The sequence below is a fragment of the Dunckerocampus dactyliophorus genome, chromosome 14 (genome assembly GCF_027744805.1).
Source record: "Dunckerocampus dactyliophorus isolate RoL2022-P2 chromosome 14, RoL_Ddac_1.1, whole genome shotgun sequence".
Classification (NCBI taxonomy): domain Eukaryota; kingdom Metazoa; phylum Chordata; class Actinopteri; order Syngnathiformes; family Syngnathidae; genus Dunckerocampus; species Dunckerocampus dactyliophorus.
Window position 1 is genome coordinate 24901862 of NC_072832.1, and position 27804 is coordinate 24929665.

The 27804-nt window shown below is 41.4% G+C and overlaps 1 protein-coding gene across 3 annotated transcripts in view; it reads left to right on the forward strand.

Annotated features, from left to right (window-relative positions):
• Nucleotides 1-27804, forward strand: part of LOC129193966 (echinoderm microtubule-associated protein-like 6) — a 28999-nt gene continuing 1195 nt past the window's right edge. Inside the window, exons 1-42 of one of the 3 annotated variants that reach the window (XM_054798804.1) lie at nt 1-562; nt 2736-2987; nt 5961-6120; nt 8485-8583; nt 8652-8720; nt 8790-8975; nt 9079-9214; nt 9291-9364; nt 9431-9558; nt 9624-9761; nt 9829-9970; nt 10030-10144; nt 10231-10443; nt 10512-10679; nt 10741-10847; nt 11046-11164; nt 11269-11455; nt 11540-11645; nt 12590-12683; nt 12778-12878; nt 12951-13153; nt 13240-13351; nt 13417-13544; nt 13613-13754; nt 19560-19712; nt 19817-19948; nt 20019-20107; nt 20177-20353; nt 20426-20660; nt 21203-21329; nt 21396-21474; nt 21539-21668; nt 21759-21857; nt 22072-22092; nt 22998-23171; nt 23253-23461; nt 23542-23699; nt 23786-23900; nt 23975-24163; nt 25139-25311; nt 25377-25539; nt 25670-25773. In XM_054798804.1, coding sequence (XP_054654779.1) covers nt 2791-2987; nt 5961-6120; nt 8485-8583; nt 8652-8720; nt 8790-8975; nt 9079-9214; nt 9291-9364; nt 9431-9558; nt 9624-9761; nt 9829-9970; nt 10030-10144; nt 10231-10443; nt 10512-10679; nt 10741-10847; nt 11046-11164; nt 11269-11455; nt 11540-11645; nt 12590-12683; nt 12778-12878; nt 12951-13153; nt 13240-13351; nt 13417-13544; nt 13613-13754; nt 19560-19712; nt 19817-19948; nt 20019-20107; nt 20177-20353; nt 20426-20660; nt 21203-21329; nt 21396-21474; nt 21539-21668; nt 21759-21857; nt 22072-22092; nt 22998-23171; nt 23253-23461; nt 23542-23699; nt 23786-23900; nt 23975-24163; nt 25139-25311; nt 25377-25539; nt 25670-25773 — 5651 coding nt within the window. In that variant the 5' untranslated portion in view covers nt 1-562; nt 2736-2790. Of the gene's footprint in view, nt 563-2735; nt 2988-5960; nt 6121-8484; nt 8584-8651; nt 8721-8789; nt 8976-9078; nt 9215-9290; nt 9365-9430; nt 9559-9623; nt 9762-9828; nt 9971-10029; nt 10145-10230; nt 10444-10511; nt 10680-10740; nt 10848-11045; nt 11165-11268; nt 11456-11539; nt 11646-12589; nt 12684-12777; nt 12879-12950; nt 13154-13239; nt 13352-13416; nt 13545-13612; nt 13755-19559; nt 19713-19816; nt 19949-20018; nt 20108-20176; nt 20354-20425; nt 20661-21202; nt 21330-21395; nt 21475-21538; nt 21669-21758; nt 21858-22071; nt 22093-22997; nt 23172-23252; nt 23462-23541; nt 23700-23785; nt 23901-23957; nt 24164-25138; nt 25312-25376; nt 25540-25669; nt 25774-27804 lie in introns of those variants that run through there. The other 2 variants (XR_008573659.1, XM_054798805.1) reach the window with 2 other exon arrangements.

Sequence of the window (27804 nt, forward strand, 5' to 3'; positions counted from 1 at the left end):
GTGGCGCGGTGGTGTTTCCTGGATGTTCGTGATTCCAGACATCAGCGATGAGAGGCGGCGGTCAATGATCAGCTGTCAGTCTGATCAGCTGTCAATCACATGACACGTCCATGTAATCATCTGTCAATCATTTACTGGAGGTTGCTCTCTTCCTTCTTGGAATCTTCCTCCTCTTGTGGTCTGTGGATGCTGCTGCTGTTTCTCCAGTGGATGCCGAAGTTGAAGCTCTGCGCGGATTAAATGTTTGTGTGGTCGTATTCCTCTTTACCGCTGAATAATAATAATTTGCAATATTAATATAATAAATCAGCTGCTGGTGGATGGTGGTCCGTCCATGACTTGTTCTTCCATCAGAGATGATGGCAGCTGGACTGAGGAGGAGGATGGAGAAGAGGCGGGCTGCTGGCCAGGATTACAGCAGCACGGATTAAATCCTCCTGCTCGAGAAGAAGAAGAAGAAGAATTGACACAATCATTAAGAAGCCGTCTTCAGTGAATAAAAACACCAACAGTCTTCTTCATCGTGTGGACGTGGACACCATGGGGAACCTCTAGACTCCTAGTGAGAAACTTGATTTTCTATATTCTCATTCCAAACACACGCTGAAGACCAGTGTTGGGCAAATTACTTTTAGAAAGTAATTACAGTTACTAGTTATACTTTCCCAAAAAAACAAATTGTACTAGTAATGCTATTACTCCTAGTAAGGCTGAAGATTGAGCTCGTGACATGTAATTCTATACCATAACGCTAGGGGGCAGTGTTTTCCTGGACGTGCGCAACCACAGCTCTTGTTGACTAGCGGCATAGTTTCCTGTGTAGCAGTAGTTAGCAATGGCGACTAAAGCCACCCCCAGGTGGTTGATGTTGATATCAGTGTATTCACTGTGCAGTTCACTGTTGGTAACAGTAACGTCACTGTAACGTTGTTGTAACGCTTAGTAATTAATTACACGACCTGTTACTGGCAAACAGTCATGGCATTAGTATCAGCATTTCTCCCAACACACACTGCTGAAGACGGAGCAGCAATAATGTAACAACATCACTGACTAGAACGTTACAGTGATGTGTGGCAACATGTAACATACAGTAACATAACAAGTATACAATGTAACATAGCAAGTATACAGTGTAGCATGCAATAACACAAGTATAGAATGTAACATGCAGTAACATAACAAGTATACAATGTAAGTATACAAGTACAGCATGTAACATACAGTGACATATAAGTATCCAATGTAACATGCACATAAGTATAGAATGTAACATTGTTGAAACCAACCAGGTGAGGCTTGCTAACACTGAAATCCATGTTCCACTAATGTTCCACAATGCTCCAATCTGTGTGGTGACGTCCTGTCTCAGTTTCATGTCAATACAGTAACATTGTAAAGAACGTTACGCTATGCTGAGCATGAAACATGAGCGTACGGGGCCATTGTTCAGTCACGTGACCTACAGTTAGTAACGTTTTGACAGGCTCACATTGTTTACAACGTTACACTAACACGTGGTAACATGGTACAGATTGTTACGTAGCGTTAACAGGTGGTAACATGGTACACATTGTTACGTAGCGTTAGCATGTGACAACATGGTGCACATTGTTACGTAGCATTGACACGTGGTAACATGGTGCACATTGTTACGTAGCATTGACACGTGGTAACATGGTGCACATTGTTACATAGCTTTAATACGTGGTAACATGGTGCATTGTTACATAGCGTTCGCATGTGACAACATGGTGCACATTGTTACGTAGCATTGACACGTGGTAACATGGTGCATATTGTTACGTAGCATTGACACGTGGTAACATTGTGCACATTGTTACGCAGTGTTAACATGTGGTGACATGGTGCACTTTGTTATGTAGCTTTAATACGTGGTAACATGGTACACATTGTTACGTAGCGTTAGCATGTGACAACATGGTGCACATTGTTACGTAGCATTGACACGTGGTAACATGGTGCACATTGTTACGTAGCATTGACACGTGGTAACATGGTGCACATTGTTACATAGCTTTAATACGTGGTAACATGGTGCATTGTTACATAGCGTTCGCATGTGACAACATGGTGCACATTGTTACGTAGCATTGACACGTGGTAACATGGTGCATATTGTTACGTAGCATTGACACGTGGTAACATTGTGCACATTGTTACGCAGTGTTAACATGTGGTGACATGGTGCACTTTGTTATGTAGCTTTAATACGTGGTAACATGGTGCACATTGTTACGCAGTGTTAACACGTGGTAACATTGTTACATTGCGTTGACACGTGGTTACATGGTACACATGGTTACGTAGCATTAACACATGGTAACATGGTGCACATTGTTACGTAGCATTAACACATGGTAACATGGTGCACATGGTTACGTAGCATTAACACATGGTAACATGGTGCACATTGTTACGTAGCATTAACACATGGTAACATGGTGCACATGGTTACGTAGCATTAACACATGGTAACATGGTGCACATGGTTACGTAGCATTAACACATGGTAACATGGTGCACATTGTTACGCAGTGTTAACACATGGTAACATGGTGCACATTGTTACGCAGTGTTAACACGTGGTAACATTATTACATAGCGTTGACACGTAGTAACGTGGTATACATTGTTACCGAAAGGAAACCTTCACAGCTGGAACACTTCACCAATAAACTTAGAAGTCAGTCAACACTTTTTCTCCGGGACAGCAGAAGCAGCAGCGTGTCCAGCGTCCTCTGGTGGACACACATCAAATGACTCATCATGTCGGAGCGCAGTGCCCCTGCAGGCCGGCTCAAACTGGAATGGGTCTACGGGTACCGAGGACATCAGTGCCGCAATAATGTGTACTACACGGCCGGGAAGGAGGTGGTCTACTTTGTGGCCGGAGTGGGCGTGGTCTACAACACTCGAGAACACACGCAGAGGTTCTACCTGGGACACAATGATGACATCATCAGGTAAGGACACTCAGTCAGCTTGCCTCACCTCACTCTCATGTCTCATGTATGGTTTTATTCATGATGTATCATTCCTCATGGCTCATATATCAAGTACCATGTCTCATTCTTCATTCCTCAAGACTAATCTCTCATGTCCAATGTGTCAAATCTCATATCTTATGAGATGTCATGTCTCATGTTTCAAGTCGCAAGTGTCATTCCTGATGTGTCATATATCAAATCTCATGACGTCAAATCCCATGCCTCAGTCTTCATGTCTCACTCCTCATGTCTCAAGTCTCATGGTTCATTCTTCATGTCTCATTCCTCGTGTCAATGTATCAAATCTCATATCTTATGAAATGTATCATATACCAAATCTCATGACTCATATGTCAAATCTCACGTCTCTTTCCTCCTGTCCCAAGTCTCATGGTTCATTCTTCATGTCTCATTTGTTAAGTCTCATTCCTCATGTCCCATGTATCAAATCTCATGAGATCTCACATCTCATTTCCTATGTCTCAAGTCTCATGGGTCATTCTTCATATGTCAATTGTTAAGTATCATTGCTCATGTCGCATGTATCAAATCCCATGTCTCATGACATATCGTGTTTCATTCATCATGTCTCAAGTTTCATTCCTGATGTTTTATATATCCAATCTCACATCTCATTCCTTGCGATTCATTCTTCATGTCTCATTTGTCAAGTCTCATTGTCAAGTCATGCCACATGTATGCAGTAACAAACATGTATCAAATCTCATATCTTATGAGAAGTCATGTCTCATTCTTCATGTCTCAAGTCTTATTCCTTATGTACCATATACCAAATATCATGACTCATACCGGATCATATTTCACATCTCATTCCTCATGTCTCAAGTCTCATAGTTCATTCTTCATGTCTCATTTGTTCAGTCTCATTCCTCATGTCCCATGTATCAAATCTCATGTCTCATGAGATATCATATCTCATACTTCATTCCTGATATACCGAATCTCATGACTCACATATCAAATCTCACCTCTCATTCCTCATGTCTCATTCCTAATGTCCCATGTATCAAATCTCATGTCTCATGAGATATTGCTTCTTGTTTATCATGTCTCAAGTTTCATTCCTGATGTCTCATACTGTATATCAAATCTCACATCTCATTCCTCATGTTTTATTCCTCAAGTCTAACGGTTCATTCCTTGTGTCTCATTTGTCAACTCTCATTCCTCATATCTTATGAGAGATCATGTCTCATTCTTCATGTCTCAAGTCTCATTCCTGATGTACCAAATCTCATGACTCATATATCATACTGTATCTCACATCTCATTCCTCATGTCTCAAGTCTCATAGTTCATTATTCATGTCACATTTGTAAAGTGACATTCTTCATGTCCCATGTATTAAATCTCATATCTTATGAGAGGTCATGTCTCAAATGTCATTCCTGATGTATCATATACCAAATCTCATGACTCATATCAGATCTTGCATCTCATTCCTCATGTCTCACGATTAATTTTGCATGTCTCATTTGTCACGTCTCATTCCCCATGTCCCATGTATCATGTGTCATGAGATGTTATGTCTCATTTCATTCATGATGCCTCAAGTATCAAATCTGACTCATGCATCAATCAAGTATCAAATGACTCATGTATCACGCCTCAAGTGCCTCATTCCTCATGTCTCAAGTCTCATGATTCATCATTCTCATTGGGCTTTGGTCCATAGCATAGATTGTCAGGGTTGGGGGTGTACTTTGATGAAATGCTTCTTGGCGTCAAAAATGTGACCACAGGAAGTGAACGTGATGATGTTTGCATGATGTCTCATTTTTGTGACATTGTAGCATGTTCCATGGAATCTCATCTCCTCAGTCCAGTTGCACGTTTTCATTCCGCTTCATGTCTCGCGCTTTGTGGACGGTGAAGACCGCTGCTGCTGGTCATACACTCTCACGGCTGGGTGCTCTTCGGTAATAAGAAACAATCCGTCCTGCGGCCGTGTTTGTTCAGACACGCACACACACGTGCACACACACATGCACACGCATGCACACACAAACACACACAGCCTTGTGGATGTCTGCTGCTAACAGTTTGGAAGCTAATTTTAGGATTTTCCTAATTAGACATCTCGCCTGCAGCAAGAACTGTCCACCATCTTGAAGGACGAGATGTGAACGTATCACCATCATTATTCTCATTCTCATTATTTGCGTGTGGTGACAACATGGCATGATGCAACTCTCAGAGGGTGAGGTCACATGACACTGACTTTTGGAGTCCTGGACGGAAGTGTGAGGGAGGAAGCGTGAAAGATCCTTCCAAGGAAGGACAAGGCCACTTTTTGAACTGACGTCCATGTCACCTCATGCACTTCATGTTACTATTATGAGACCATCACTATAGAGTATGATTATGAAGTATTTTTAGTATTGTTATTCTCAGCAGTGCAGCAAAGCATCAAACCTCATCAAACAGCCTCCACCTGTGTGTGTGTGCGTGTTGACTTCGACGTGACAGTTGTCACACTCCATGTTGTGCAGCCATGATGCTGTAGTCATGACAACCAAGGCAGCCAACAGGCTCATTATCTGCCATTTACTGTGTGTGTGTGTGTGTGTGTGTGTGTGTATGCGTGCGTGTGAGTGTGTGTAAACAGCATTCATGAGATCAGTGGACCTTTGTGTCATCACACTTTCTATTTGTGTCCTTTTTTTGTAGGCGCGCGCTACTTTCTATGTGCGTATGCATGTGTGTATTTATAGCGCTGCCTTTGTAAGAGAACACACACTGACGTCCACACGTGGGTTGGGGGGGTAAAGCACATCTTGTCATCAGCAGTCAGTGTTTGTAGACAAACGATCTAAACCATGTTCTACACGAGAAGCATTTGGACACGCCCCTGTAATTTGGGTGGGACAGCGTGCTGTGATCATGTGACTTGATGACATCATTAACATGTCATGTTTGCATGGTCAGCCTGGCCTTGCATCCAGAGCGCACCCTGGTGGCCACAGGGCAGGTGGGCAAGGACCCCTATGTGTGCGTGTGGGACACCTTCACCGTGCACACCGTCTCACTGCTCCGCGACGGACACACACACGGCATCGCCTGTCTCACCTTCAGTGCTGACGGACAGGTGAGACACACACACACACACACACACAAACACTCCTAATGTCTCAAGTCTCATTCCTCATGTCTCATGAGATGTCACTAATTCTTCATGTCGCAAGCCTCATTACTGATGTATCATTTCTGATTCAAATTCTCTGTCCCATTCCTGATGTCTCAAGCCGCATTCCTGATGTCGCATCTCTCAAATCTCATGCCCCATCCCTCTTGTCTCATATCGCAAATCTCATACTGCATTCTTCATGGCTCAAGTCTTATAATACATTTTTCAAGTCTCGTTCCTCATGTCCCATGGATCATATTTCATGTCAAATGAGATGACTGGTCTCATTCTTCATGACTCAAGCCTCATTCCTGATGTCTCATACATCAAATCTAATTTATCATTCCTCATGTCTCAGCTCTCATATTCATCTCTCATATTCATTTTTTCTGTCTCATTCCACATTTCCTAGGTGTCATTCCTTTTGTGCCATGTATCAAATCGCTTGTCTCATGAGGTGTCATGTCTCACTCTGTTTCTGATATATCATTCCTGATGTCTCATACATCAATTCTCATGTCTCACCTGTCTGATCTCTCATATTTATTTATTATTTTGCCATGTATTAAATTGCATGTCTCATGAGGTGTCATGGCTCATTCTTCATGTCAAGTCTTATTTCTGATGTACCATTCCTGGTGTCTCATACATCAAATCTCATGTCCCATTCCTCATGTCTCATATATCAAATCTCACATCTCATTCCTAATGTCTCAAGTCCCATGATTTATTCTTCAAGTCTCATTTCTCAAGTCTTGTTCCTTGTGTCCCAAATGTAATGTCAAATGAGATTTCATGAGGTCTCATTCTTTATGTCTTGAGACATGAACTCAGGTCTCATTCTTGATATCGCATACAACAAATGTCATTTCCTATTCTTCATGTCTCATATGTCAAATCTTACCTCTCATTCTTCATGTTTCATTCCTCATTTCTTGAGCCCCTCCTCATGTCCCATGTATCAAATCTCATTTCAAATGAGATGTCATGTCTCGTTCTTCATGTCTCAAGTCTCATTCTTCATGTCTAGTACATCAAATCTCACCTCTCATTCCTCATGTCTCATTCCTCATGTGTCACGTATCAAATCATGTCTCATGAGGTGTCATGTGTCAAGTCTTTTTATTTCTGATGTATCATTCCTGACGTGTCATACATCAAATCTCAAGTCACATTCCTCGTGTCTCATATATCAAAGCTCACATATCATTGTTCATGTCTCAAATCTCATGATTAATTCTTTAAAATGAAGTCTCATTTCTCAAAGTTCGTTCCTCATGTCGCATGGAACAAATCTCATGTCAAATGAGATGACAGGTCTCATTCTTTATGTCTCAAATCTCATTCTTGATGTCTCATACATCAAATGTCACATCTCATTCCTAAAGTCCCATATTCATTTTTCAAGCCTCCTTTCTGATGTAGCAAATCTCATGCCAAATGAGATGTCACATCACATTGTTTCATGTCCCATTCCTCATGTGTCATACAGCATCATCATGTATCTCATGTCAAATGGTATGTCATGTCTAATGCTTCATGTCTCAAGTCTCATTCATCAAAACCCCTTTGTCCCATTCCTCACTTTTCATACAGTATATCTCACGTCATTCTTCCTGCCTCATCTCTCATATTCATTCTTCGTGTTTCATTCCTTATTTCTTAAGTCTTGTCCCTCATGTCCCATCTATCAAATCTCATGTCAAATGAGATGTCATGTCTCATTTTTCATGTCTCAAGTGTCATTCCTGATGTACCATTCCTCATGTGTCATTCACCAAATCTCATGTCCCATTCCTCATGTCTTATGCAGCAAATCTCAGCTCTCATTCCTCCTGCCTCATCTCTCATATTCATTCTTCATGTCTTTCTTAATTTCTCAAGTCTTGTCCCTCATGTCCCATGTATCAAACCTCGTGTCAAATGAGATGGCATGTCTCAAGTCACATTCCTGATGTATCAGTCCTCATTTTGCACTCATCAAATCTCATGTCCCATGCCTCGTGTCTCATACAGCAAATCTCAGGTCTCATTCGTCCTCCCTGTCTCACATTCACCCTTCATGTCTCATTCCCCGTTCCTCAAGTCTTGTCCCTCATGTGCCATGTATCAAGTCTCTGTTTCATTCTACATGTCTCAAGTCTCATGCTGCTTGAGTGTTTGTCTCACCTTCAGTGCTGATAGACAGGTGTCTCACACACACACACACACACACACACACACACACCTGCAGGTATGATGAGTGTGACATGTAGAAGTGTATGTAAAGTGTGTGTTATCATGTGTTGTGCGCGTAACAGATGTTGTCATGTGATCTGTGTGCAGAGGTTGGTGTCAGTGGGTCTGGATGCCAAGAACACGGTTTGTGTTTGGGAGTGGAGGAGAGGGAAGATCCTGGCCAGCGCCTCAGGACACTCGGACAGAGTCAGTGTGTGTGTGTGTGTGTGTGTGTGTGTGAGACATGTGGTAAATGTGTGTTATGTGTCTTTTAGATCTTTGATGTCTGCTGGGATCCTTTTCAAACAAACCGTCTGGTGAGCTGTGGAGTCAAGCACATCAAGGTACCACACACACACACACACACACACGTTAAACGTTGAGACAAACATGGATTCCTGCGTGTCCTGTAGTTCTGGTCTCTGTGCGGGAACGCTCTGAGTCCCAAGCGAGGGATTTTTGGGAAGATGGGCGACCTTCAGACGATCTTGTGCGTGGCGTCCGCTAAAGATGACGTCACGTACTCTGGAGCGCTCAATGGAGATGTTTACGTGTGGAAGGGTCTCAACCTGACCAGGACGGTCCAGGCCGCTCACGGGGCAAGTGTCCCACCTACCGCTCTGTGGGGGGCGGGGCCGCGTCATCACTGTGTGTGTTTGTGTGTTTGTGTGTTTGTGTGTTTGTGTGTGTATTTGCGTGCAGGCGGGCATCTTCAGCTTGTACGCGTGCGAGGAAGGCTTCGCCACGGGAGGAAGAGACGGCTGTATCCGCCTTTGGGACGTGGACTTCAAGCCCATCACCAAGATGGATCTGCGGGAGGCGGAGCAAGGATACAAAGGTCCTTTCTTCAGGACGATGACCTTAAACTTCTTCATCTTTGGGCCCCTCCTCACCTGCTCCTCTTCCTCCCACAGCTCTTTCCATCCGAAGCGTGTGCTGGCGAGCCGACAGAATTCTGGCGGGAACGCAGGATGGCGAGATCTTTGAGGTGAGGACGGGCTGTGTTTGAGGGGGCGGGGCTTGTAGGTGCTGTTTGAGCGCTGTTGTGTTGCAGGTGATGGTTCGCGAGCGCGACAAGCCGCTGCTCCTCATGCAGGCTCACAGCGACGGAGAACTTTGGGCCCTCGACGTTCACCCCAAGAAACCTCTGGCCGTCACCGGCAGCGACGACCGCTCCATCAGGTGGGAGTGGCACCGACGGTCACATGACCGCGTGAGAGCGGCACGTGAAGGTGTGTGTGTTTCAGGCTGTGGAGTCTTCTGGACCACGCCCTCGTCGCTCGCTGCAACATGGAGGAAGCGGTGAGGAGCGTGGCCTTCAGCGCGGACGGATCCCAGCTGGCTCTGGGCATGAAGGACGGATCCTTTACCGTGCTGAGAGTCAGGTGACTGCACGCCCCGCCCACCTGGCAATCATCTGGTGCTGGCACTAACGGGACGTTTCTTTGTCAGAGACATGACGGAGGTGGTCCACATCAAGGACAGGAAGGAGGTCATCCATGAGATGAAGTTCTCTCCGGATGGAGTGTATCTCGCTGTCGGCTCCAACGACGGAATGGTGGACGTCTACGCCGTCTCCCAGCGGTACAAGAAGGTATGTGGTCATGTGACCGACATGTTGTTGGTGAAGACATCCATCCATCTTTACTTCAGGTTGGAGAATGCAGCAGGTCCTCGAGCTTCATCACACACCTGGACTGGACTTTGGACAGCAAAGTCCTCCAGACCAACGACGGCGCCGGAGAGCGTCTCTTCTACCGAATGCCTCGTGAGTCATCAACGTCTTTGTCCTCGTCCTCGTTCGTCTCCTACCAAACAATTCCTCCACGCTTCTCACGAGTGCTGCCTCCTCAGTGGGAAAGCCGCTCCTCAGCAAGGAGGACGTCAAAGGTCAGCGATGGGCCTCCTGGAGCTGCGTCCTGGGTTCCGAGGTCAACGGCATCTGGCCCAAATATTCCGACGTGTGCGAGGTCAACGCCGTGGACGCCAACCACGCGGCGGGCGTGCTGGTGACGGCCGACGACTCGGGTGCGGTCAAGTTGTTCCGCTTCCCTTGCGTCAGGAAAGGTTCTTGTCCTCTTCTTTGCCAACTTCTCTTGGCTTTTTCCTTGGCCTGACCGTCTCCTCGCTGCCAGGTGCCAGGTTCAAGAAGTACATGGGTCATTCTGCCCATGTGACCAATGTCCGCTGGTCACATGACCTGCAGTGGGTGCTGACCACAGGGGGCGCAGACCACGCCCTCTTCCAGTGGAGCTTCCAGCCTGAGGCCGTCATGAACGGGGGACTGGACGTCAGCGTTCTCGGTAATCCACCTCAAGGTCATGTCCTGCTAATGCTAATGCTAATGCTAATGTCCGCTTGCAGACGGTCACGGGGATTCCAACAACGAGGACTCGGATAGCGACTTGTCTGACGTCCCCGAGCTGGACTCGGACATTGAGCAGGAGACTCAGATCAACTACGAGCGACAGGTAGGGCCTGCAGGAGCTTCTAGAACACTGCGGAACCTTCCCGTCAGCGCAGAAGACAGAAGGCGTCCTTCTTTAAGCACGGCAGCTGGTTGCCATGGAAACACGGGCACACACTTGATGTGCTGCCTGACAGTGAAGACAACCATGCAGGAAGACATGACGGTGTGTGTGTGTGTGTGTGTGTGTGTGTGTGTGCAGGTCTACAAGGAGGACCTTCCTCAGCTGCGTCAGCAAAGCAGGGAGAAGAAACAACAAGTTGGGTCCTTGAAGAGACAAAGAGGTCCAGAAGAAGGACTCCGCCTGCAGTTTGTGCACGGGTAGCACACGTTTACCTTGAAAACAAACAAAACCCCACCTTGAGAGCCCAGAGAGAAAATGCAGTCTCTGATGGAACGTAACGGAAGGTTCCTGACGTCTGCAGGTACCGCGGTTACGACTGCAGGAACAACCTGTTCTACACTCAGGGGGGGGAGGTGTTGTACCACGTGGCGGCGGTGGGCGTGGTCTACAACCGCCATCTGCACAGCCAACGCTTCTACCTCGGCCACGATGACGACATCCTGAGCCTCAGCATCCACCCGCTCAAAGACTACGCTGCCACGGGACAGGTACACACACGCACGCACACACACAGTAAATGTAACTGTTGTCCTAATGAGTGTGTGTGTGCGTGTGTGTGTCTGTGTCCATAGGTGGGGAGGAACCCCACCATCCACGTGTGGGACGTCCAGACTTTAAAATGTCTCTCCTTGCTCAGAGGATTTCACCAGAGAGGAGTCAACGCTCTCGACTTCTCAGGTAGAGCTAACAACTAATGGCTCTAATAGCCAACAGATCTAATGGCGCTTATGTAGCGAACAGCGCTAACAGAGCTAACAGCTAATGGAGCTAACAGCGTTAATGGAGTTAATACCTAATGAAGCTAATGGAGCTAAGGTCGCTAATGGAGCTAATAGCTAATGAAGCTAAAAGCTAACAGGGTAAATGAAGCTAATAGTTAATGGAGCTAATGCAGCTAATGGAGCTAATGCAGCTAATGGAGCTAACAGAGTTAATGGAGCAAACTGATAACTGAGTTAATACAGCTAATAACTAATGGAGCTTAGGGAGCTAATAGATCAGTGCTAATGGAGCTAATGGGGCTAACAGTTAACAGAGTTAAAGGAGCTAACAGCTAATGGAGCTAAGAGCTAACTGAGCTTATGGAGCCAACAGCTAATGGAGTTAAGGGCATTAATAGCTAACGGAGCTAACAATTAACAGGGTTAATGGAGCTAATGCAGCTAATTCAGCTAATGGAGCTAATGGCTAAAGGATATAACTGTGCTAATGGAGTTAACAGCAAACAGAGCCAACAGCGGAGTTACTGGATCTAACAACTAAAGGAGCTAATAGCTAACAGAGCTAAAGGAACTATTGGAGTTAACAGGGTTAATGAAGCTAATAGCGAATGGAGTTAATGCTAACAGCTAATAGCGAATGGCGCTAAGGGATCTAATGGCGCTAATAGCTAAAGAAGCTAACAGTGCTAATGGTGTTAACAGCTAACAGAGTTAATGGAGCTAATAGCTAATGGAGCTAATTTGGGGTATCACGGGATTTCGTGAGATTAAAATGGGACAATATTTGTGCATTGAGTGTATTGTGACATCCCTAAAGCTAATGGAGCAAACAAAAAATGGCGCCAAGGGAGGTAATGGAGCTTCAGCAGGTGTTGTTGTTGTTGTGTTGTGTGTGATCAGCTGATGGAAAGGCTCTGGTGTCCGTGGGAGTTGATGACGTACATTCCATCGTCGTTTGGGACTGGAAGAGAGGAGAGAAAGTGGCCACTGCCAGGTAAAAACTGCAGTAAAGTACTATAAAGTACTAGCACCATGTACCTTAGAACACTTATGCAGCTAGGTGTGTGTGTGTGTGTGTGTGTGTACAGCGGTGACAAAGAGAAGATCTTTGTGCTGAAGTGTAATCCTCTGCTGATGGACAAGATGGTGACCGTGGGAATCAAACACATCAAGTTTTGGCAGCATGCAGGTCCAAATCGTCCCTCAAATGCAAACATTCCTCACTCCCTCTTCTTACGGCACGTCTCCGTCCGTCCCCCAGGTGGCGGCCTCACCTTCAGGCGTGGTGTGTTCAGGAGCATCGGGCGTGCGGAGACCATGATGTCGGTGTGTTACGGCCGCAGTGACGCGCTGGTCTTCTCCGGCGCCGCCACGGGAGATGTTTACATCTGGAAAGAAGTTCTACTGCTGAAGACGGTCAAGGCCCACGATGGACCTGTCTTTGCCATGTTCTCCCTGGACAAGGTAGACGTGTGTGTGTGTGTGTGTGTGTGTGTGTGTGTGTGTGTGTGTGCATGTTTCGGTTGGAAGCTAAAAGTGCGGACTTTCAGGGTTTTGTGACGGGGGGGAAGGACGGCGTGGTGGAGCTGTGGGACGACATGTTTGATCGATGCTTGAAGACGTACGCCATCAAGAGGGCTGCTCTGTCTTCAGCATCCAAAGGTACACACTTGGAGACACACTCGTGGAACACGTGTATGAGCACGTGTGTGTGTGTGTGTGTGTAGGCCTGCTGCTGGAGGACAACCCGTCCATCAGGGCCCTCACTTTGGGTCATGGACACATCCTGGTCGGAACCAAAAACAGTGAAATTCTTGAGATTGACAAGACTGGACCCATGACTCTGCTAGTACAGGTATGTGTGTGATGGTCACATGTGTGTTTACATACTTTAAATGTGCATGTGTGTGTGTGTGTGTGCAGGGTCACATGGAGGGGGAGGTGTGGGGTCTTGCCCCTCACCCCCTCCTCGCCGTGTGCGCCACCGTCAGCGACGACCGAACTCTGAGACTGTGGGAGACGTCGTCCACTCATCGCATGGTGGCCGTACGCAAGCTGAAGAGAGGTCGGACAAACATGGCGCAACTTTACGTCACATGTTTGGTTACACGTGGAGGTCACATGTCACATGATACATGTCACATGATACATGTCACATGATACATGTCAGGTTACATAGTTAGCTTACATGTGAGGTTATATAATTAGCTTACATGTCAGGTTATATAATTAGCTTACATGTCAGGTTACATAGTTAGGTTACATAGTTAGCTTACATGTCAGGTTATATAATTAGCTTACATGTCAGGTTATATAATTAGCTTACATGTCAGGTTACATAGTTAGGTTACATAGTTAGCTTACATGTTAGGTCACATAGTTAGCTTACATGTTAGATTACATAGTCAGGTTACATGTTAGGGTACATGTTAGATTACATAGTTATGTTCCATGTTAGGGTACGTGTTATGTTACATATTAGATGACATAGTTATGTTACATGTTAGATTACATAGTTATGTTACATGTTAGATGACATAGTTATGTTACATGTTAGGGTACGTGTTATGTTACATGTTAGATGACATAGTTATGTTATATGTTAGATTACATAGTTATGTTACATGTTAGATGACATAGTTATTTTACATATTAGATTACATAGTTATGTTGCATGTTAGGGTACGTGTTATGTTACATATTAGATGACATAGTTATGTTACATGTTAGATTACATAGTTATGTTACATGTTAGGGTACGTGTTATGTTACATATTAGATGACATAGTTAAGTTACATGTTAGATTACAGTTATGTTACATATTAGATTACATAGTTATGTTACATGTTAGGGTACGTGTTGTTACATATTAGGGTACGTGTTATGTTACATATTAGATTACATAGTTATGTTACATGTTAGATGACATAGTTATTTTACATATTAGATTACATAGTTATGTTACATGTTAGATTACATTGTTATGTTACATGTTAGGGTACATAGTTATGTTACATATTAGGGTACGTGTTATGTTACATATTAGATGACATAGTTAAGTTACATGTTTGATTACAGTTATGTTACATATTAGATTACATAGTTATGTTACATGTTAGGGTACGTGTTATGTTACATATTAGGGTACGTGTTATGTTACATATTAGATTACATAGTTATGTTACATGTTAGATGACATAGTTATGTTATATGTTAGATTACATAGTTATGTTACATGTTAGATGACATAGTTATTTTACATATTAGATTACATAGTTATGTTACATGTTAGATTACATAGTTATGTTACATGTTAGGGTACGTGTTATGTTACATATTAGATGACATAGTTAAGTTACATGTTAGATTACAGTTATGTTACATATTAGATTACATAGTTATGTTACATGTTAGGGTACGTGTTGTTACATATTAGGGTACGTGTTATGTTACATATTAGATTACATAGTTATGTTACATGTTAGGGTACGTGTTATGTTACATATTAGATGACATAGTTAAGTTACATGTTAGATTACAGTTATGTTACATATTAGATTACATAGTTATGTTACATGTTAGGGTACGTGTTGTTACATATTAGGGTACGTGTTATGTTACATATTAGATTACATAGTTATGTTACATGTTAGATGACATAGTTATTTTACATATTAGATTACATAGTTATGTTACATGTTAGATTACATTGTTATGTTACATGTTAGGGTACGTGTTATGTTACATATTAGATGACATAGTTACGTTACATATTAGATTACATAGTTATGTTACATATTAGATGACATAGTTATGTTACATGTTAGATGACATAGTTATGTTGCATGTTAGGGTACGTGTTATGTTACATAGTTATGTTATATGTTAGATTACATAGTTATGTTACATATTAGATTACATTGTTATGTTACATATTAGATGACATAGTTATGTTATATGTTAGATTACATAGTTATGTTACATATTAGATTACATTGTTATGTTACATATTAGATTACATAGTTATGTTATGTTAGATTACATAGTTATGTTACATGTTAGATTACATAGTTATGTTACATATTAGATGACATAGTTATGTTACATGTTAGATTACAGTTATGTTACATATTAGATGACATAGTTATGTTACATGTTAGGGTACGTGTAATGTTACATAGTTATGTTATATGTTAGATTACATAGTTATGTTACATATTAGATTACATTGTTATGTTACATATTAGATGACATAGTTATGTTATATGTTAGATTACATAGTTATGTTACATATTAGATTACATTGTTATGTTACATATTAGATTACATAGTTATGTTATGTTAGATTACATAGTTATGTTACATGTTAGATTACATAGTTATGTTACATATTAGATGACATAGTTATGTTACATGTTAGGGTACGTGTTATGTTACATATTAGATTACATAGTTATGTTACATGTTAGGGTACATAGTTATGTTACATGTTAGATTACATTGTTATGTTACATGTTAGATTACATAGTTATGTTACATGTTAGATGACATAGTTATGTTACATGTTAGGGTACGTGTTATGTTACATGTTAGATGACATAGTTATGTTACATGTTAGGGTACATAGTTATGTTACATATTAGATGACATAGTTATGTTACATGTTAGATGACAGTTATGTTACATGTTAGGGTACGTGTTATGTTACATGTTAGATGACATAGTTATGTTACATGTTAGGGTACATAGTTATGTTACATATTAGATGACATAGTTATGTTACATATTAGGGTACGTGTTATGTTACATATTAGATGACATAGTTAAGTTACATGTTTGATTACAGTTATGTTACATATTAGATTACATAGTTATGTTACATGTTAGGGTACGTGTTATGTTACATATTAGGGTACGTGTTATGTTACATATTAGATTACATAGTTATGTTACATGTTAGATGACATAGTTATGTTATATGTTAGATTACATAGTTATGTTACATGTTAGATGACATAGTTATTTTACATATTAGATTACATAGTTATGTTGCATGTTAGGGTACGTGTTATGTTACATATTAGATGACATAGTTATGTTACATGTTAGATTACATAGTTATGTTACATGTTAGGGTACGTGTTATGTTACATATTAGATGACATAGTTAAGTTACATGTTAGATTACAGTTATGTTACATATTAGATTACATAGTTATGTTACATGTTAGGGTACGTGTTGTTACATATTAGGGTACGTGTTATGTTACATATTAGATTACATAGTTATGTTACATGTTAGATGACAGTTATTTTACATATTAGATTACATAGTTATGTTACATGTTAGATTGCATAGTTATGTTACATGTTAGGGTACGTGTTATGTTACATATTAGATGACATAGTTACGTTACATATTAGATTACATAGTTATGTTACATATTAGATGACATAGTTATGTTACATGTTAGATGACATAGTTATGTTGCATGTTAGATCACATAGTTATGTTACATGTTAGGGTACGTGTTATGTTACATAGTTATGTTATATGTTAGATTACATAGTTATGTTACATATTAGATTACATTGTTATGTTACATATTAGATGACATAGTTATGTTATATGTTAGATTACATAGTTATGTTACATATTAGATTACATTGTTATGTTACATATTAGATTACATAGTTATGTTATGTTAGATTACATAGTTATGTTACATGTTAGATTACATAGTTATGTTACATATTAGATGACATAGTTATGTTACATGTTAGATTACAGTTATGTTACATATTAGATTACATAGTTATGTTACATGTTAGGGTACGTGTTATGTTACATATTAGGGTACGTGTTATGTTACATATTAGATTACATAGTTATGTCACATGTTAGATGACATAGTTATTTTACATATTAGATTACATAGTTATGTTACATGTTAGATTACATAGTTATGTTACATGTTAGGGTACGTGTTATGTTACATATTAGATGACATAGTTAAGTTACATGTTAGATTACAGTTATGTTACATATTAGATTACATAGTTATGTTACATGTTAGGGTACGTGTTATGTTACATATTAGATTACATAGTTATGTTACATGTTAGATGACATAGTTATTTTACATATTAGATTACATAGTTATGTTACATGTTAGATGACATAGTTATGTTACATATTAGATTACATTGTTATGTTACATATTAGATGACATAGTTATGTTATATGTTAGATTACATAGTTATGTTACATATTAGATGACAGTTATGTTACATATTAGATTACATTGTTATGTTACATATTAGATGACATAGTTATGTTATATGTTAGATTACATAGTTATGTTACATATTAGATTACATTGTTATGTTACATATTAGATGACATAGTTATGTTATATGTTAGATTACATAGTTATGTTACATATTAGATGACATAGTTATGTTACATGTTAGATTACATAGTTATGTTACATATTAGATGATATAGTTATGTTACATGTTAGATTACATAGTTATGTTACATGTTAGATCACATAGTTATGTTACATGTTAGGGTACGTGTTATGTTACATAGTTATGTTATATGTTAGATTACATAGTTATGTTACATATTAGATTACATTGTTATGTTACATGTTAGGGTACGTGTTATGTTACATGTTAGATGACAGTTATGTTACATGTTAGGGTACGTGTTATGTTACATGTTAGATGACATAGTTATGTTACATGTTAGAGTACATGTTAGATTACATCGTTAGGTTACATGTCAGATTACATAGTTATGTTCCATGTTAGGGTACGTGTTATGTTACATATTAGATGACATAGTTATGTTACATGTTAGGGTACGTGTTATGTTACATATTAGATTACATAGTTATGTTACATGTTAGGGTACATAGTTATGTTACATGTTAGATTACATTGTTATGTTACATGTTAGATTACATAGTTATGTTACATGTTAGATGACATAGTTATGTTACATGTTAGGGTACGTGTTATGTTACATATTAGGGTACGTGTTATGTTACATATTAGATTACATAGTTATGTTACATGTTAGATCACATAGTTATGTTACATGTTAGGGTACGTGTTATGTTACATAGTTATGTTATATGTTAGATTACATAGTTATGTTACATATTAGATGACATAGTTATGTTACATGTTAGGGTACGTGTTATGTTACATGTTAGATGACAGTTATGTTACATGTTAGGGTACGTGTTATGTTACATGTTAGATCACATAGTTATGTTACATATTAGATGATATAGTTATGTTACATGTTAGATGACATAGTTATGTTACATATTAGATGATATAGTTATGTTACATGTTAGATTACATAGTTATGTTACATGTTAGAGTACGTGTTATGTTACATGTTAGATGACATAGTTGTTACATGTTAGGGTACATGTTATGTTACATGTTAGGGTACGTGTTATGTTACATGTTAGATTACATAGTTATGTTACATATTAGATTACATAGTTATGTTACATATTAGATGACATAGTTATGTTACATGTTAGGGTACGTGTTATGTTACATGTTAGATGACATAGTTATGTTACATGTTAGGGTACGTGTTATGTTACATGTTAGATGACATAGTTATGTTACATATTAGATAACATAGTTATGTTACATGTTAGAGTACGTGTTATGTTACATGTTAGATGACATAGTTATGTTACATGTTAGGGTACGTGTTATGTTACATGTTAGATGACATAGTTATGTTACATGTTAGGGTGCGTGTTAGATTACATGTCATTTTATTTGCCAGATTATGTGTTCATGATATGTCATGAGCTTGTTTTGGTGTTCCAGGGGGTCGTTGTTGTGCCTTTTCCCCTGATGGAAAGGCGTTGGCGGTGGGTCTGAGTGATGGTGGCGTGTTGGTGGTGAACGCTGACACGTTGGAGGATGTCCTCAGTTTCCATCATCGCCGTGATGCCGTCTCTGACATCCGCTTCAGTCCAGGTACACGCATCGTTTATAAGAGTGTTAAAAGACAAGATCAGTAGTAGCGCCTCCTGAATGCCCCTTCATGTCAGTGGGCGTGGCCTAAGGTAGCTGTGTTGCAGACTCAGGTAAATACCTGGCGGTGGCGTCACATGACAGCTACGTGGACATTTACAACGTGGCGAGCAGCAAGAGAGTGGGCGTGTGCAAGGGGGCGTCCTCGTACGTCACGCATATTGACTGGGATGCGCGAGGTAACGCCCACTTTTTGTTCTCCTGGCACAAGTCACATGGTTGAGGTGAAGTCACACGCCTCCGCCACAGGTAAGCTGCTGCAGGTGAACACGGGCGCCAAAGAGCAGCTTTTCTTCGAGGCACCGCGAGGAAGACGTCAGCTCATCAAACGCTCACAGGTCAGTGGGAGCTGACATGGCGTCACGGCGCGTCCGTGTCAGCTGATGGCGTGTGCTGTTCGCATGCAGCTGGAGCGCCTCCACTGGGCCACCTGGACGTGCGTGCTGGGCGCCACCTGTGAGGGCATCTGGCCAACCCACAGCGACATCACCGACATCAACGCCACCTCGCTCACACGCGACGGAACGCTGCTCGCCACCGGAGACGACTTTGGCTTCCTCAAAGTCTTCAGCTACCCTGTCACTGTACGACACACACACACACACGCATGCACACACACACACACACACTAGTTATTGTGTGTGTCGTCCCCACAGGGTCAGTTTGCACGTTTCAAGCGGTACCTGGGTCACAGTGCGCACGTGACCAACGTGCGCTGGGCTCACGACGATGCGGCCCTGCTGACGGTGGGCGGAGCCGACACCGCGCTGATGATCTGGACGAGGGAGCGAGGGGGCGGGGTCAGCAGAGACGGGGAGGGCACCGTACCCCAAGAGAACAGAGCGCTCGTTGACAGCGAAGAATCGGACGACGACATCGAGGAAGACGGCGGTCAGCATCCGCTTTTTTGTTGTTGGAAGTGTGTGTTCATCTTTACATGTGCACGTATGCACGTGTGTGCAGTAATTTGTGCTATCTTGCTAGGCGCCAGCATGCTAACTGTTAGCATTCTAACCATTTTTGTCATTTGAAACAGCATAAACCTACATGGCATGATGTAAAATCACTATAGAACGGCTGTAGCACTTTCAGTAATTTGTGCTATCTTGTTAGGCGCCAGCATGCTAACTGCTAGCATTCTAACCATTTTTGTCATTTGAAACAGCATAAACCTGTTAGCTATCTTGCTTGGTGCAAGCATGTTAACTTGGCATTTTAGCAGTTTTCATCCTCTGAACTTGTATCAACCTACATGGCATGATGTAAAATCACTACAGAACTGCTGTAACACGTTCGGTGCTTAGTGCTATCTTGCTAGGCGTCAGCATGCTAACTGTTAGCATTTTTTACATTTTTGTCATTTGAAACAGTATAAAATCACTACAGAACTGCCGTTTACATGTGCACGTGTGTGCACGTGTGTGTGCATGCAGGTTACGACAGCGACGTCGCCCGTGAGAAGAGTGTGGACTACGTGGCCAAGATGGCTGCCGTCAGCCTCCGAAACATGACAGGAAGTAAACCTCAACAGCAGAGCAAAGACGTCCCTGCTGATGAGAGGTACACGCACGCACGCACACACACACAAACACACACTCTTCTGATGAATTGATGCGTTGATTGCAGAGCGCCTGTCAGTCGAGCTGCTCCACAGCCAGAGAAGTTGCAGAAGAACAACACCTCCAAGAAGAAGAAAGTGGTTGAGGTGTGCTTGTGTGCGTGTGCATGTGTGTGCTTGTGTGTGTGTGCTAAACCTCTTGTCTCAACAGGACCTGGTTCTGGACCACGTCTTTGGTTTCCGGGGTTTTGACTGTCGCAACAACCTGCACTACCTCAATGACGGTGCCGACATCGTCTATCACACGGCTGCCACCGCCATCGTGCACAGCCTGAGCACGGGTGAGTGCACGCACACACACGCACGCACACACTAACCCAAAAGCGAGGGTCATGTGACATCCAGGTGTGCGTGGTGTTTGTGTGCCGCAGGAACTCAGAGTTTCTACGTGGAGCACACTGACGACATCTTGTGTCTGACCGCCAACCAACACCCGAAATACAACAACGTCATCGCCACTGGACAGATTGGTAAAATGAACACTTCCTGCTTCCTGTTTGCCAGTTAGCCTGTTAAGATGCTACGCCGCTAGATGCTAATCAGTGCAGTCATCACCTTCATTCTTCATGAGCGTAATTTCATGGCTGATGTTAGCATGACTCAACTCACTGCAGCCTTTATTTGTTTTTGTTTGGCTGCGTCATCTTTCATCTTCATCATCATCATCATCATCACTTTCTCAAGGTGACATCAGTGACCTCACAGGTAACCACACGCACACACACACTTATATTTATTATTCTGAATATGCCACATCGTTTTTCATCTACGGCGATACCTCGGTTTTTGAGGTATCACCGTTTTCGAGGAAAACGCTCCAGTTCAATGATCAATTTTTGTCATGTGAAACAATATAAACCTACATGGCCTGAAGTAAAATCACTATAAAACTACTGTTGCACTTTCGGTACTTAGCGGTATCTTGCTATGTGCTAGCATGCCAACTGTTAGCATTCTATCAATTTTCATCCTTTTAAATTGTATAAACCTACTGTACATGAGGAAAATCACTGTAGCACTTTCAGTACTTAGCGCTTTCTTGCTAGGTACTATCATGATAACTGCGAGCATGTTAGCATTTTATAAATTTTTGTCATTTTAAACACTACAGCAATTTTCATCATTTGAAAGTATAAAATCATGATAGAACTGCCGTTGTACTTTTGGTAATTTGCGCTATTTTGCTTGGTGCTAGCATGCTAACTGTTAATGTTTGATCGATTTTCGTCATTTGAAGCAGTTGTACATGGCATGAAGTAAAATCACTCTACAATTGCTGTAGTACTTTTGGTACTTAGAGCTATCTTGCTAGTTGGTAGCATGCAAAATTTTTGTATTTTATCAGTAGTTCTCTTGCTAGGTATTATCATAACTGTTAGCATTTCATACATTTTTGTCAACCCCATCACCGCAAATCTTACTAGTTCCACATTAATTCCAAGGATTTTAATTATTGAAAGCATTCATTCCACATTTCAAGACATTTCTGCAGCGTTTTCAGTTGAGTTCCGGTCGTCATCCCGCTTCAAGGCGGCTTTTTGATTGCCATAGTTACCGTCTACTCAGCCTTGCTGTTGCCACGGTAACGTCTGTCCTCCCATGACGTGCAGGCAGCACGCCGTGCATCCACGTGTGGGACGCCATGAGCAAACGCACGCTGTCCATCCTCCGCTGCGCTCACTCCAAAGGCGTCGGCTACGTCAACTTCAGCGCCACGGGGAAGCTGCTGCTGTCTGTGGGCGTGGACCCTGAACACACCATCAGCGTGTGGCGCTGGCACGAAGGTCACGGGTGCTTCGTGTTTCTTCTTTCTGAACGTTTGTGGTTTGTGGTGAGTAACTGTGTTGTGTTGTCCGTCACTGCAGGTTCCAAAGTGTGCAGCAGAGCGGGACATCCCGACAGGATCTTTGCGGCGGAGTTCCGTCCGGACTCGGACTGCCAGTTTGTGTCGGTGGGAATCAAACACGTGAAGTTTTGGACGCTGGTGGGCGGCGCTCTGGTGTACAAAAAGGGCGTGGTGGGGACGCTGGAGGGGGGCCGCATGCAGACCATGCTGTCGGTCGCCTTTGGAGCCGTGAGTTTGCGTCACTGGGAAGCAGTCCTGAAGACCACGTCACATGGAGAACCTTCTACCCGCAGATGTTCTGCTTGCAGATCAACCTGACGCTGACGGGGGCCATCAATGGAGACGTGTACGTGTGGAGGGAACACTTCCTGCTGAGGGCGGTGGCCAAGGCGCACACGGGGCCCGTCTTCAGCATGTACACGACGCTGAGGGACGGCCTCATCGTTACCGGCGGCAAGGAGAGGCCGTCAGTACTTGCTTTCAAAATAAAAGGGCGCATGGGTGTGAACGGCCACCAGGGGGCTCCATGAGTGTGTTGATGTCTTTTATCAGGACCAAGGAGGGGGGGGCAGTGAAGCTTTGGGACCAGGAGATGAAGCGCTGCCGAGCCTTCCAGCTGGAGTCGTGTCGCCCGGTGGAGTGCGTGCGCTCCGTGTGCCGAGGCAGAGTGAGACCTCCTCCCTTCAACACGTCATCTTCATCTTCCTCACTTTCACTTCCACAGCCCCTCCTCTTCCTCAGGGTAAGATCCTGGTGGGCACCAAGGACAGCGAGATCATCGAGGTGGGCGAGAAGAACGCAGCGTCCAACGTGCTGCTGGACAGCCACGCCCGGGGGGGCGTCTGGGGTCTCACGTGTCATCCCGCCAAGGAGCTCTTTGTCACGGCCAGCAATGACGCCACCATCAGGCTCTGGGACATCGCTGACAAGGTCTAGCTAACTAACCAGTCAACTAACTAGCGAGATAACCAGAAAGGTAACAAGAAGGCTAACTAGAAAGAGAAATAGGATGCTAATTAGCAAGATAACTAGAAAAATAACTAGGAAACTACAAAGATACACTAGATAGCAAGATATAGTCCTAGTTTTCTGCTTAGTTAATTCAAGATAACTAGATAGCTAGGTAACTTATTAAAAAGATAACTAGCAAGATAACTCAAGATAATTAGAAAAATGACTAGCAAGAAAACTAGGAAACTAACAGAAAATTACAAATTAATTAATTATAAAACTAACTAGGAAGATAGATAGGGTGCTAACTAGGAAACTAACAAGCAAGATAACTAGAAAGACAACTCACGATAACTTAAAAAAATGACTAGCACGATAACTAGGAAACTAACAAGCAAGATAACTAGCATGATATCGTCCTACTTAGCTTCCTAGTTGCCTCAAGATAACTAGAAACATAACTAGAAAGACGACTCAAGGTAACTAGCAAGATAACGCGATAACTTGAAAAATAACTAAGACTATAACTACAAAGATAACTGACGATAACGAGAAAAAAAACACTAGAAAGGAAACTAGTAAGCAAACTAGAAATTTAACTAGGTTGCTAGCTAGAAGGATAACTAGGAAGATAACTAGAAAAATAATTAGCACGATCACTAAATATGTAACGAGGGTGCTAACTAGAACGAGAAAGATAACTCAAGATACATAGAAAAATAACCAGCAAGTTAACTCGAAAAATGACTAGAAAGAAAACTAGGAAGCAAACTAGAAAGATAACTAGGATGCTAACTAGAAGGTAACTAGTAAGTGTTCCTGGCCTGTAGGGGGAGTCTTGCTCTGTTTAAAGCACTTTGAAAGTATTGTAATTAGTGAGTGATGCCCCCTGAGGAAGCCGGTGGTACAACACGGTGTGTGTGTGTGTGTGTGTGTGTGTGTGTGCGTGTGTAGAAGCTGCAGAACAAGGTGTGCGTGGGCCACGCAGCAGTAAGTGTGAGCTTCAGCTGGGATGGAGAGATGTTAGCCGTGGGGATGAAGAACGGAGAGTTCCTGCTCCTCTTCGCCAGCTCCCTGAAGATTTGGGCGAAGAAGCGAGACCGCAGCACGGCCATCCAGGACCTCAGGTAACATTCCATCACTGGCTGAGCTTTGGAGACACGCCGCTTCGAGGTGCTAAACGCCTGCACAGATTCAGCCCAGACAGGCGCATGTTGGCGGTGGGTTCTCAGGAGAGCACCGTGGACGTTTACGACGTGTGTGGAGGATCCGCTTTGAGCAGACTCGTCTCCTGCTGCGACCTGCCAGCCTTCGTCCTCCAACTGGACTTCTCTGCTGACAGCAAACACATTCAGGTACCAGCGTGTATACTATATATATATATATATATATATATATATATATATATATATATATATATAATACGTACATACTGTACATTTACAGCTTACATACAGTATATACAGTATATGTGTGTGTGTTTAGGTGTGCACGGGAGCGTACAAGCGTGTGGTGTTTGAGCTTCCTTCAGGAAAACTGCTGACTGAGCAGAACGCCATCGACAGAATCACCTGGGCTTCCTGGACCAGGTGACACCAACACACAACAAAACCTGTTGGCCAAAAGAAACATTTTCTTTTCATAAAGAATATTTAATAATATTTAATCATATTTACATTTTATTCTGGCAATATTATGAAATGTCCCCAACCTCATTTTCCAACAATTACAAACCTATTCTTGAGTTTTGTTTGCTCATAATGTTATCCATTTAAAAAAAGTTTATCTTCTTTGTTTATCTTCTTTATGACTTTATTCTCATAAAATTACTGCTGTTTTTTTTTCATTTTTGCTGTTGTTTTTTTGTGTGTGCATTTTCCAACTATTTCAACTTTTGGTAAATGTTATTCTCATAATTAGGACTTTATTTCCTACCTGGTTGTCCAAAAATTACAACTTTATTCTTTGTTTGTTTCTCATAATATTATGACTTTAAAAAAAATTTCTTTGATATTTAAACTCTGTGCTGCTAAAATGATGTTATGTTTCCTAATAATACTTTATTATTTAATATTCTATTCATTTAGATTTAATCTCATAAAATTATGACTTTTTTTCTCATTCAAATACAACTTTCATCTGTTTTTCCCATTTTTCCTGTTGTTTTTGTTTTAATTTTCCAACTATTTCAACGTTTTTCTCCTAAATTTTCTTCTTGTAATATTTGGACTTTATTCCTGTAACATTATAACTTTTTCCCCAACTTACTTTTCCAAAAAGTACAACTTTATTCTTTGTTTTGCTGCTTTATTTTGCTCATAATACCACAACTTTATTTTCATACAATTACAACTTTTTTCTTGTAATATTTTTACTTTATTCCTGTAAAATTACAGCTGTTTTTTCCATTTTTCCTGTTTTTGTTTTAATTATCCAAATATTTTAACTTTCTTCCTGTAAATGTTTTCTTGTAATATTATGACTTCATCTCCATAATATTTGATCTTTATTCCTGTAAAATTATTATTAGACTTTTTTTTCCCAACCTAATTTTCCAAAAAGTACAACTTTATTCTTTGTTTTGTTTCTCGTCATTTTATGACTTAAAAAACCCCTTCAATATTTCAACTCTGTGCTAATTAAATGACATTATTTATCCTCAGAATTTTACAAGCTTATTCTGGGAAAATTACAGCAGTTTTTTCAATTTTTCCTGTTGTTTTTGTTATAATATTCAAAATATTTCAACTTTCTTCTTGTAATATTTAGACTTTATTCCCGTAACATTGTGACGTTTTCCTCAATGTATTTTTCCCCAAAAGTACAACTGAATTCTTTGTTTTGTTTCTTCTGACTTAAAAAAAAATCAAATGTTTCATATTTCTTTAATAGTGCCCTGCGATTGGCTGGCCACCAGTCCAGGGTGTACCCCGCCTCTCCCCCGAGGTCAGCTGGGATAGGCTCCCGCATACCCACGACCCTCAAAGAGGATAAGCGTCATAGAAAATGGATGGATGGATGTTTCTTTCATTTCAACGCTACGCTACTAAAAGGACATTCTTTTTCCTCACAATATTACAAGTTATCCTCATAAAATGACACCTTTTTTCTTGTTAGAGTGCAACTTTTTTTTTTTATTCCTGTACAATTACAGCAGTTTTTTTTAAATGTTCCCTGTTTTGTTTTCATTTTCCAATGATTTCCGTTTTTTTCTTGTACATTTTCTTGACTTTATTCCTGTAAAATTTTTATTAGACTTTTTTTCCAACCTAATATTCCAAAAAGTACAACTTTAAAAAAAAAAAAAAAAACATTTTTTGTTTAATATTTCAACTGTATGCTACTAAGATGACATTATTTCTCCTCATAATATTACATTATTGGGGTTTTTTTTTGTAAATTTTCCAACTTTTTCATGTCAATTTTGTTCTCGCCATCATGACTTTATTGCCATAATATTTTAACACTATAACTTTTCCCCAACCTAATTTTTCAAAAATTACAACTTTCGTTGTTGTTTTGTTTGTTTCTGATATTATTACAACTTGAAATGTAAATATAAAACAATAACATTTTTAGAATATTTAACTTTATGCTACTAAATTGACATTTTTTCCCAT